We start from the raw sequence: 12,784 nt of genomic DNA, 5'->3' as shown, positions 1-12,784 counted from the left end.
GTTTTGTCTATGAGAATCCAGAATAATCTCTGAATCATGTAAGAACAATTTTAATGGTAACCAAAATAATTTGGTTAAAGGCAAGGTACTATCAAAATTACTTTCAAATAAGTCTAATAAAATATCTTTAATACGTATTGCACTAGTATGCTGCATTTGGCAATTTTTTTATCAGTACCTCAATGTCATCTTAAGAAAATTTACTAAATAATACATATTGAAGAATTCAGGACATCATACAAACCATTTTTCATGCATTATCATGGGAAATAAACACATCTTCAGAAAAGCATACCTACAGAATCATTTTACAGCCAAAACTCAAACTCAATAAACATATGAGCAATACCTTAAAAGGTCTTCTAAAGGTTCTTGGATTCTGAAGATTGTCTCTAATTCCAAATGGTCTGTCACTAGTGACGTCTTTTCTTCTGGAGGTATAATATGCATTCTGAACAGAAAAGAAAAGTAAAAGTATTTTGCTATGCTTTTTTTTAAGTTCATTTTGACCACAAATTATCTAATACCCACATATTTATGGTTTTAGGAACAAAAGAATACACATACACACATACCATCTACCATCATGGCTATCATGCACTAGATTATCTTCCAATGGTAACAGGTGAGCTAATAAATTGAGCACAGTTCAGAGATGCAATACAAATTAAGCATAAAATCCCACCGAACAGCTACAAAACCCTGTGACCAATGACTGGATACAGCTCTCATTTTTCTAGAAGCCAACCCTCCAGACTATTAAGAAAGGATGGCATAAAACTCAGGCAGTCAAATGTCCCAAACCTTTTGTAACATCAATAACAAGATGACAATGGTGGAATATGAGAGGTAGAAAGCACTTCTTGTGACCATCTAGGATAGCAGTGGGGAACCTGTGGCCTTGAGACCACATGTGGCCATCTGGTTTCTCACGTGTGGCCCTCTCACTGAACCCAAACTTCACAGAACAAATCTCCTTAATAAAAAGGCCTTAAGGTCAAGGTTCCTCACCCCTGATCCAGTCCATTCACATAATAGAAGCTCTTATTTTATGATGACTTTTTAAAATTAAAAACTGCTTTTCTCAAAGCAACCCAGTAAAGTAGTCTACTAAGAGGGTGCTTATCCATTGGCAAATGGCTACCAAATCAAGGCAATTAAACAGAAGTAATGACTGTTGCGCAGCAAGAAGTGATGAAAAGGACTGCTTCACAGAAATCTGTGAAGACTTATATGCGTTTATGTGGAGGGGAATGAACATAACTAGGAAAAAAACTAACACTATCAAGTAAAACAGCTCGGGAACAATCCAGAACTCTTTCCACCGTTGCAGAGGATCAACAGTGAAGCGCATTAATACCTGCCTTCTCACCGATAACTGACAAATTCAAAAGGTAGGATGAGATGTGTTTTTGGACACAACTAATGTGGGAATCTGTTTTGCTTGTTAATGATATGCACCCTTAGGAGAGTTCTGCAATTCTTTTATTTTCACTTGGGAATCCGGAGGGCAAGCAAGAAAGGGCATAGGATGGCGTTTTAGGAAAAAAAAGAAAAGAAATGCATGAATAACTAATTTTATTTGGTGTCCATTAATTTCTGAATTTATTTAAGGCTCCCAAAAAGTAAAGTAGGCAGTACAAATAATATACTCATTTATGGGGAAGAAAGAATCAGGGAGGTTAAGTGAATAATCCAGACATATAATTATATAATTAACTCAAACCTAGTGCTTTTTCTACACATAGCACTGCTTCTTCACTCACAAAATGAGAAATAGTTAATTTGAAATGACTATTGCTACGTAGCATACCAATTAATTTACCATTTCTGTTACAAAATAACCAGTACCCCCCCAAATAGAGGCAATTTTGTTTAGTATAAAAAAACTCATAACTGTGCTCTATGCTCCTCATACAATAACTATTCCCACACAAACTCCCCAATAGGGAATCTTAACTAGATCTTTCAATTCAAGTCATTCCAATTATAATACTGATGTTGCTTATTCTCAGGTTTATTTTCCCTTCACTTCTCTGTTGGAATAGGGTGGGTCAGACAATAGTCTAAAGTAATAACAAATTGCTTAATTACAATTAATTATAATAAATGTTAGTTTACTGACTGAAGTATCATTAAGGTGGCTTGACAGCCAATCACTGTTTTCTAACAGTGATATTAAAACGGATTCAATGGCTGGAAGAGGAGTCGGCAACCTCTTTCGCCTACGATGCCAACAGTAGTTAACAGCCCTGTGCAGTCAAAAAGAGGGAAAATGAGAATGAGAAGTAAACAAATGAAGGAGGGAGGGAAGGAAGGAAGAGAAAAAAAGAAAGATGTCACTGAGATTTCTTTTTCTCCTAATAGGAAAGCTTAGGAGGGGAAGGACAGGCACTGTATGCTTCTACTGTGTTTTAAGAAGCCTAAGGATGTACAATCCACACATCTAAAATTGAGAGTACACAGAAACTTGGGAATCATCGGCACAGATCACGAAACCCATGAGACCAAAGACACAGTACAGGGGGCTGTTTACTGTTCTTTCTTTTCTGAGGGCAGCTCACTCTACCCACCCCACAACTTGCCCCAATCAGTTCCTCTAGCTGTCTCGGCCAGATTCTCTCACTTGTCCCTTTCCTGGTCTCTACTCTACATTTCTCTTGATGCCTCCTCATTTCTTTTTATGGGTTATTTTCCTCCATGAGAAGGCAGGGTGGCGGTGGCAGTAGCAGTAGTGGCAGAGGCTGCTTCTGCAGCTCTGGGCCCACAGATGGTTGGGGTTCAAGCAGCTGATACAATATCTCTGAAGCCTGAGAGAGCACACACACCCCCATCCCCACCACAAGCAGAGTTCTACCTTTACAAAGAGCTGAAAGTCAAGTGTGTGGCTGGGAAGATGAGTAAACATGAGACTATAGAATCTTATTTTGGTGACAAGGAAGATCAAGGCATATAGCCAGAGGAAGAGAGTGGAGTCAAAGCCTCCACATCAAAAGCTTCCAAAAGGAATATGAATTGGTCACAGGTCACGGAGGAGCTCAAAAAGGATTTTGAAAATCAAGTTAAGAGAAGTAGAGAAAAAATTGGGAAGAGAAACAAGAGTGATGCAAGAAAATCATAAAAATAGAGTCAATAGCTTGTTAAAGGAGACCCCCAAAATACCTAACAAAATAATAATAATCTGCCCACCAAACCCAACCAAATACCTGTAAAAAATGGCTCTAAACTAATTCTGGAGCTGCAGAACCCACAGAAGGACGGAGTGAAGCAAACCTCCAGTCCAAGACAGCCTGGAAGGTCAGCAGAAAGTGTCTATCGTGCCATGCTAGGAGCAGAGCGCAGTCCACCATGGGTCACGCATGCACAGAGGGGACGGGAGCAGGTCTTGGGGAGACAATGTCTCCCACCTGTGGTGGTTTCCAGACTTCATGATCCCCAAATGCTGAGATAAATTGGAAGGTCAGTGGGAAAAGCCTGTGGGACCAGTGCAGGAGAGTGGAGTGGTCCCACCCTAGCCCCAAGGAGGCAGAGTGGGAAGGGGGTGGAGGAACCCCTAGCCACCACAGCAGCAGCAGGGGCAGCTGCAGCCACTGTTTCTGGAGCTTTAAGTTCAAAGATTGTGGGGGGAATTAAGCAGGCTGACAGCACACCCTCCACCCCCCCCATGGAAGTAGAGAACTACCTTGACAAAGAGGGAAAAGTCAAGTAAATGGCTGAGGAAATGAGCAAAACTAGAAAAAGAATCAGACTATAGAATCTTACTTTGGTGACAAGGAAGACGAAAGCGTGCATACAGAAGAAAACAAAGTCAAAGCTCCTCCATCCAAAGCCTCCAAGAAAAATATGAATTGGTCACAGGTCACGGAGGAGCTCCCAAAGGATTTTGAAAATCAAGTAAGAGACGCAGAGCAAAAACTGGGAAGAGAAATGAGAGTGATGCAAGAAAATCATGAAAAGCAAGTCAACTGCTTGCTAAAGAAGACTCCCCAGAAATGCTGAAGAAAACGAGACTTTAAAAAACAGACTAACTCAAGTGACAAGGGCCAAAAAGCCAATGAGGAGAAGAATGCCCTTTAGCAGAACTGGCCAGATGGAAAAGGAGGTCCACAAGCTCACTGAAGAAAATGATTCCTTAAAGATTAGAATGGAGCAGATGGAAGCTAATGACTTCATAAAAAATCAAGAAATTATAAAACAAAACCAAAGGAATGAAAACATGCAAGACTGTGAAATATCTCATTGGAAAAACAACTGACCTGGAAAATAGATCCAGGAGAGACAATTTAAAAATGATAGGACTACTGAAAGCCATGATCAAAAAAAGAGCCCAGACATCATCTTTCAAGAAATTCTCAAGGAAAACTGCCCTGATATTCCAGAACTGGGGGACAAAATAAATATTGAAAGAATCCACCAATCACCTCCTGAAAGACATCCAAAAAAGAGAAACTCCTAGGAACATTGTAGCCAAATTCCAGAGTTCCCAGGTCAAGGAGAAAATATTGCAAGCAGCCAGAAAGAAACAATTTGAGTACTGTGGAAATACATTCAGGATAACACAAGATCCAGCAGCTTCTACATTAAGGGATCAAAGAGCTTGGAATATGATATTCCAGAAGTCAAAGGAACTAGGATTAAAACCAAGAATCACCCACCCAGCAAAACTGAGTATAATACTTCAGGGGAAAAAAATGACATTCAATGAAATAAAGGACTTTCAAGCATATTTTATTAAAGACCAGAGCTGAATAGAAAATTTGACTTTCAAATATCACAATCAGGAGAAGCATGAAAAGGTAAACAGGAAAGAGATATCATAAGAGACTTATTAAAGTTGAACTGTTTACATTCCTACATGGGAAGATGATATTTGTAACTCATGAGACCTTTATCAGTAGTGGGTAGTGGGAGGCGGTAGATAGGTAGATAGGTAGATAGGTAGGTAGGTAGGTAGGTAGGTAGGTAGGTAGGTAGGTAGGTAGATAGATAGATAGATAGATAGATAGATAGATAGATAGATAGATAGACAGACAGACAGACAGACAGACAGATAGACAGACAGATAGATAGATAGAGATAGATAAAGAGAAAGAGACAGACAGATAGAAGGCACAGGGATAATACCTAAAAAAATAAAATTAAGGGGTGAGAGAAGAATATATTGGGAGAAAAGGAGATAGAATGGGATAAATAGTCTCACATAAAAGAGGCAAGAAAAAGGTTTTGCAATAGAGGAGAAGGAGGAGATGAGAAAGAACAAATGAACCTTATTCTCATCAAATCTGGCTTAAGAAGGGAATAATATTCATACTCAATTGGGTATCTAACCCTACAAGAAAGAAGAGGGAAAAGGGATAAGGGGAGTGGGATGATACAAGGAAAGGCAGATTGGGGAATGGTGTAGTCAGAAACAAACACTGTCGAAAAGGGACAGGATCAATGTTGAAAATAGAATAATTGGGGGGTGGGACAGAATGGAGGGAAATATAGTCAGTCTTTCACAACATGAGTACTATGGAGGTGTTCTGCATAACTACTACACGTGTATAACCTATACTGAATTGCTTGACTTCTCAATGGGAGTTGGTGGGGAAGAAGGGAGAGAATTTGAAACTCAAAGCTTTAAAAACAAATGTTAAAAAATGTTTTTACACAAAACTCAGAAATAAACTATACAGGCAATGGGGTATATACAAATCTATCTTGCCCTTCAAGAAAGTAAAGGGGAAGGGGATGGGGGTGGGGGGTGGGCATGATTAAAGCAGAAAAAGAAGTGGGAAAGGGGATAAAGGGAGTGGGATGATACAAGGGAAGGCATACTGGGGGAAGGTGTAATCAGAATGCATGCCATCTTGAGGTGGGGGACAGGGAAAGATAGGGAGAGAATTTGGAACTCAAAATCTTGTGGAAATGAATGCTGAAAACTAAAAATGAATTTAAATCTTAAAAAAAGAAAAAATATGGATGTATGAAAATTCACACAGTTACATCAAACTTGAAACAGTAACAGATCCCTTGCTGGCTGCATAATGACTTGGAAAACCACAAATTAACATTACCTATGTAGTACTGTATTTTATTTTGTTGAACATTTTCCGATTACCTTTTAATATGATTCAGGCCCAATTAGGGGCTCTGAATAGCAAATTTGATACCTCTGATCCAGAAAGACCAAGAAACTGAATACCACAAAAATCTGAAGAAAAACGTATGTAAATAAACTTCATCCTGTCGAGGACTACAATATAGAAAGCGGTAGACAAAGGAAAGGGGCAATGCTAGACAATACCAGAGCCAGTAAAAATGCAGATACGGAGAGGAGAAGCCCTACCCTAGCATCCTGACCAAGAAAAACAGGAGGATAAGAAAGGGGAATATATCAGGCCTGCACCAACACCCTGTGAAAAATGGAAAAGAAAAGGTGGCCCACAGCTGACACAGGCTTAGGAGAGATGATAACCCAGCATCCTTATTATGGAAGATTTAAGGAAAACGTAAGACAATGTGATGGAATCCTAATAAAGCTGCCCTCAACCCCAATATTCTAACTTCTTTCTAGGCCCCTACCTAACTCCCTGCCACACTGACTCCATATCCTAATTTCTTCATATATGCCTCATTGCTCTCTATAACAGGTATGTCACAGACTCATATTTCTCAAAGAAACAGCAGGCACATCCATGTGATGGGACCCCAGGTACTGCCCTGAGACCCATTCCTCATATTTCCAGTGTCTAGGTAGGGGTAGTGGGTTTACTGTTCAGTAAGACCTATAAGGAAATTAGAGTATTGGGTCTAGGGGCAACTTTGTTAGGATTCCATCCCATGGGAAGGTCCTTATCAGGGATACTCACATAGAGAACTCTGATCAGGGACACCAAAGCTTGCCTAGGCTATGCTCTGGGAATAGCTACACCAAAGGAAGGTGAAGTCAGCAGCAGGAACCCAGGAAATCTAGTTTGGGTTAAAGCAGGTTATGACCAACCCATCTAAAAGTACACAAGAAGGCAGAGTTTGACTATGGCACAAACACCTCTAAAGATGGTAATATGTATAAAGAGAAAGTACTACAAGTAAGCACTATGGAGAAATAGTATGGATCAAGAACTGCCCAAGAGGAAAACCCATTAAAAGAGCATTATCCACAATTTTAAGATCACCTAGATAGCACAAGAAATGGGGTTTTTTTAAATGAAAAATTCAATAGGAAAAATCTGGAAAGAGAACAGTTCAAAATAGAAGACAGAAACCTCACCCAAGTGGCTAATAATACCTTGAAAATCAGGATAAAAAAGAACTCAATAACTATATGAGACAAAAAATATTCAAATAAAACTCAAAAGAGTAAAAAAAAAGACAATATCAGGTGTTTACTATAAAAAATTGACCTAGAAAACAGGCCACAATTTAAGAGTCACAGAACTCCTAGAAAACTCAACACCTCCCCTGCACCTCCAGCTACCCCCCGCAAGACACATGGCAAGAAAAGGGCACTGAAATCCACCACAGGATAAATGAAAAGAGAAAGATCTAGTTACCTCCTGGAAAGAACCTCCCATATGAAATTCTCTACAGATGCTTTAGTGAAAAAACAAAGCTTCCACATAAGAAGAAAAACACTGCAAGGAGCCACAGACAAGGAGTACAAAGTACAAAGAAGACACAAGTTATAATCACCTAGAACGCAGAAGCTATCAATAAGAGAGGAAGGGAGAGAATATTTATTAAGTGTTTATGTGTTGAAATTAAAAGAATTACAACAAAGAAAAGTATTGCACACAGCTTTGACTAACAACAGTCTAAAAAAATTAATGGTAATTTAAATAAAATAGATGAACATATAATAAATATACAAAACACAGAGTACCCAAATTATTAAAATAACAGTGAATTTAAATTAACCAATAAAAAAGAGAAATCGACTAAGGCATAAATGTACTCCAAAAGGGAAAAAGAAATAATCCAGGACCAGATATATTTATAAGTGAATTTCATTAACATATTCAAAGAATTAATTCTGTGATTACGTAAGTTTGCAGAAACTGAAAAATTAGGGATGCTGCCAACTTCTTTTCATGAAACAGAAAGGACAGTACAAACCCTAACAAATATCACTGCAAAGATACTGAATACAATATTAGAAAAAAATGCTATGGTAATATGCTAAAAATATCTTATGTAGCCATCAAATGGGATTTATAACAGAAAGGCACTACTGGGTCACTAAGGAAAACTACTATTATTATATTTACAATTAAACATATATTTTTGAAAAAAACAACCCCAATGCTGGGGGAGTGGAGGAGAGCAAAAAGCATAAAAACAAATGGATCCTTCCTTAATATGAGAAAAAGGATTGTGTTTAATGCAGAAATATTTGAAGTTTGTCCAGTTCTCACCAAGCGTGAAGCAAAGCCACGATGGCCCTTATCACACTCCTATTTTATACATTTCTAGAAACGAATACTACAGCAAAAAGATGTTAAAGAAAAGAACAGACTGAGGGAAAACAAAATTACCTATTTTTGGTAGATTATATGATGGTCCATTCTAGAGAGTCACATCAAATTAATTAAAATGATAAATAATGTTAGCAACATAAGAGTTTATCAAACACACACACAAATCATCGGGCCTTTTGTGGATTACTAATAAAACCTACCAGCAAGAGATTCTAGTCAAAATAACTGCAGCACATTCAAATTAATTATAGTGCATCTAAAATATGTAGAAGCCCACGTATAAAGACACGGGAATTTCATGACAACTGGCAAACACTCTTGCAGGATTAATTCAAGTCTAAATACCTGTAGAGATAATAAGTGTTCATGGTTGCATGACTCCGTATAATAAAAATGGCAATGACTTGAATTTGCTCATCTATTTAGGGTCATAGGCCTCCAACTACAAAGGAGTTTCATTATAGAACTAGAAAAAATAACAAAAGTCATCTAGAGATGCAAATCTTACAAATATCAAGGAAAGTGACGAAAGAAACTGGGACCCCAAAGTACACTATGAGCAGAATCATTCAAACTATTTGATACTGGGTAAAAAAGAGGAAAACTGATCAGTGGGACAGACTACCAACACAAATTCCAGAATCAAGGGAACATAACTATGGTCGAATAAACCCTAAAATTCCAACTATTGGAGAAAAGACTGCTAGGAAAATTAGAAAGCAACCTGACAGAAATCAAGTTTGGATTAATATCTCATAGAAAGAGAATGTGAGTGAGTGAGAGTGAGTGAGAGAGAGAGAGAGAGAGAGAGAGAGAGAGAGAGAGAGAGAGAGAGAGAGAGAGAGAGAGTGTGTGTGTGTGTGTATGTGTGTGTGAAAAGAGACACTAAGCTCCAAACAGACATATGACCTACTGTACATTTCAAAGGCTACATCATAAACAAATTAGAGGAGCAAAAGAGGAGATCCTTTCATAATTTTGGATAAAAGATTTTGGCCTAATCAAGCGATTAAGAGGATCAATAGGAGATTAAATGGTCATTCTTGACATAAAATTGAAAGGAGTTACATTAGAAATAAGTGAGGAAAAAAATCTTTGCCTCAAGTGAAAGTCTGATATCTAAATTACACAGGGAAGCACTCACTATTTTACAAAAACTGCTGGGTAAACTGTGTTGGGGTGTAAGCTCAGTTTTCATGTGGACAGTCTCGGGCAGGTAAAAGTGAGGACCTCTAAACCTCAGAGTTCTCACGAGGCCCCCCAGGGAACAGCTGGGGATTAGAGGCATGAAACACGGGCTATCTTGTGCATTTCCACCTCTTCTCAGTGGGAAACTTGCTGGGGAGAGCATCCCACCCTTGAGATTGGCCCGCGGTCTGAGCACACCTGTTGTTGATTAGCTACGGGCTGAGAGCACGCACGGTATTTACGTGCAAACTATGCAGTGGGAGAGCTTAAGTAGGGAAAGGAAAGCCTGAAGGAGCTCTTCTGGCTGTGGGGTCCCCTTTGGGGGTCCCTCCCCGCTCTTCTTGCTGCGGGGCCCTTGGAGGGAAGAGGGTCCCTCCCTTCTTCCACTCCCATTCTCTTGCTGTATGATCCTTGCCCCTTGGGAGGAGGAGGATTCCCTTCTCCTGAGGAGGAATTCACCTTGCATATGGATATGTAACTAAGACCCAGTAATAAAGCCTAACCCTTGTTTGACTCTGGAAAGTCTCTTCTCTCAATACCTTTTTCGGGTTGGCCTCCGAAGACCAGTGAAAAGGTGAGTAGACTCGGGTAGCTCATAGGCCTCTAGGCCGAACAAAACTGGAAAGCAGTTTGGCTGGGACGTAAGTGAACACCAATAATATTCAACTATGAAAATCTTAGGACCACACAAATGACCAAGCACGATTCCAAGGGGCTCAGAAAGAAACATATTCACCCCTCAAAAGGAAAGTGACAGACTTAAAGAGTGCAGATCAAAACACATATTCTTTCCTTCCTTCCTTCTCTCTTTTTTTTTTTTGGACACAGCTAATGTGGGAATATGCTTTGTGACTATACATGTTTGTAATGGGGTTTATTTTTCTTGCCTTCTCAAGGGTGGGGGAAGAGGTGAAGGGGAAAAAGAGAATTAAGAACGGAAAAAACTTACTTTTTAAAAATAAAGGCACAGCATTACTGTTGGTGGGACTGTAAATTAGTCAAATCATTCTAGATAATAATTTGCAAACATAAGAGGAAAGTGACCAAAATGTTCATACTCTGACCCAGAAGTTCCACTAACAGGCATATACTCCAAGTAGTTCATTAATAAAAAAATAAGATTCTATATTCACTGAAATATCTGTGACAGCTACTTTCTTTGTAGTAGCAAAGAACTGCAAAACAAGACAGATTCCTATGAACTGGAAAATGGCTGAAAAAGTAGCCTGTAAATGAAAAGGAATGTGATTTACTTCTATTATAAAAAATGGTACATAAACTGATGTGAAGCAATGTAAACGGAAGGAACAACAAACTCAAAACCGAATGCTGCTAAGTCACATGACCAAGTCAGGCCCCAAATTAACAAAGAAAAGGCAGTTCCCACTCTTCACTGAAAGGATGGGGAAGAGTGAAAAGAGGCAGACAGGTATGAGAATGAAATAGCATTGTGCTGGTTAGTTTTGCTGAATTGTTTTTCACTCTTTTTTATTCTTTCTTATAGGGGATAAAATTTTTTTTAAAGACTTTTTTGAAAAAAAAAATCACCAACCACTATGATCCAATTTTTAAATTTAGCATAAAATAAAAATTTGCAGCATTTATTTGCTGTCCAAGAGGAAGAGACAGCAGCAATTCTCATACTGTCTACCAACACAATTAAGCCTTGCCGTGTGAAGCAGGAAAAGAAAAATATTAACAATAAAGATGTTGCTTTTTGTTTTCTTACCTTGTAAGATTTTCTAATAAATTTCCTGAAGTATGGTTTAATAAATCTTAAAGGCTTTTGGAATCCACCTGTATGAACATTCTGCAGTTTTGAATAGTTGGAGTTGTGAACATTCCTGGTCAAATGAAAGAAAGAAAAAATGTTTAACTCATTTCAAAACAATTTTACTCTTATGTCAAGATAATCTTATCCCAAACCAAAAGTAGGCTGCACTGGAGATGCCCACAAGAAATACCTTTCTTCTCTGACAAAACGGAAGGTGCTTAATAAACATGTGATCAATGAACTAATGAAAGTGAACTTTTAGAAATTAAAATTTACTATTTCAAACACTAAGTTCTTAATGTTAGCCATTTTTGATGAAAATCTTCCTAAAACATTCCTAAAACTTTCCTAACTTCTTAACATGCTGAACAAAAATGCAAAGTCCCTCTTTTTTGAGGGCTTAGCTGTTTTTCTTACGGTCTCAGCCACTGCACTTCACTGAAACAGTGACCAAAAGCCCTCTCAGGAGCTACTGAGGTTGTTTATAACTAAATCAAGTGTCTCAAGACAGCTGAAATGTTAGTTTTCTTTCCTCACGTCAGGCTGTCAAATACTGCTTCAGAGGGTCAGTAGGATTCCAACTACTAGCAGGCCCCCATCTACCCACCCCAATTTCTTAGGATTTTGTTCAAATTAAAGTAAATAAGCTCAGCCTGAGAACATGAAGTGTTCTGAGGAAAACACACAAGCTTGAGGGTGTCAATTTTCATATCTTTATATAGGGTTCTGAAAGCCCTTTTTGGTTCTCCATGATTCCACAATAGCTGAAGTTGCAAGAAAAACGACATCGGGATAAATTTAAGCTAAGTATTACAATAATTGACAATAATGTGCCAAATTGAGATTGGACACAAACTTTCAATTTGATAGATCCTTTACTGATCAAGTAGAAAATGCCTGATGGTAGTATTTACAGAAAATACAACTATGAAGCAAAAATTATTGAAATGATGAGTCAAATCCTACAGGATTAATATACTACCTTAAATATATGCTCACACAGCTACCTCTACTAAATCCTGATTTAAAGTATTCTATTTATATTTCTAATACCAAAGTAAATCATAAAATTAGCAACTGCCCTTCAGTCTTAAAATGTAAGAGCTAAAACTAAAAATTTTTTAAATCCTGAATTATAAACAATAAAACTCCCTCATACCTTTAAATTCACTATTAAGCTTGCAAATCTTGATCTTATCAGATGGTGTCCCATAACCCAAATTTTCATCCTACGGAAAATCCTTATAATTCAACTGAGACGTTAGCAATAGAAACAAATAATCATCATAATTTTTATTCATTTAACTCAAGAATGAATTTACTTTTTACAGTATTTTGAATTAAAATTTATGAATTTAAG

At 38.0% G+C, this 12,784-nt stretch overlaps 1 protein-coding gene across 14 annotated transcripts in view; it reads right to left on the bottom strand.

Moving 5' to 3' along the window:
• Positions 1–12,784, bottom strand: part of BCLAF3 (BCLAF1 and THRAP3 family member 3) — a 203,131-nt gene that overhangs the window by 128,204 nt on the left and 62,143 nt on the right. For all 14 annotated transcript variants that reach the window (XR_011968266.1, XR_011968265.1, XR_011968263.1 and 11 more), the window contains 2 exons: positions 11,380–11,494; positions 350–451 (listed from right to left, as the gene is read on the bottom strand). Coding sequence is in view for 9 of the 14 variants with exons in the window: in XM_072615330.1 (XP_072471431.1) it covers positions 350–451; positions 11,380–11,494 (217 nt within the window). In the remaining 5 variants the exon portion in view is untranslated. The remainder of the gene's footprint in view (positions 1–349; positions 452–11,379; positions 11,495–12,784) is intronic.

The sequence above is a fragment of the Notamacropus eugenii genome, chromosome 5, assembly GCF_028372415.1.
Source record: "Notamacropus eugenii isolate mMacEug1 chromosome 5, mMacEug1.pri_v2, whole genome shotgun sequence".
Taxonomy (NCBI): Eukaryota; Metazoa; Chordata; class Mammalia; order Diprotodontia; family Macropodidae; genus Notamacropus; species Notamacropus eugenii.
Note: the sequence above shows the minus strand (reverse complement) of the source record. Positions and strands in the feature narration are given on the sequence as shown.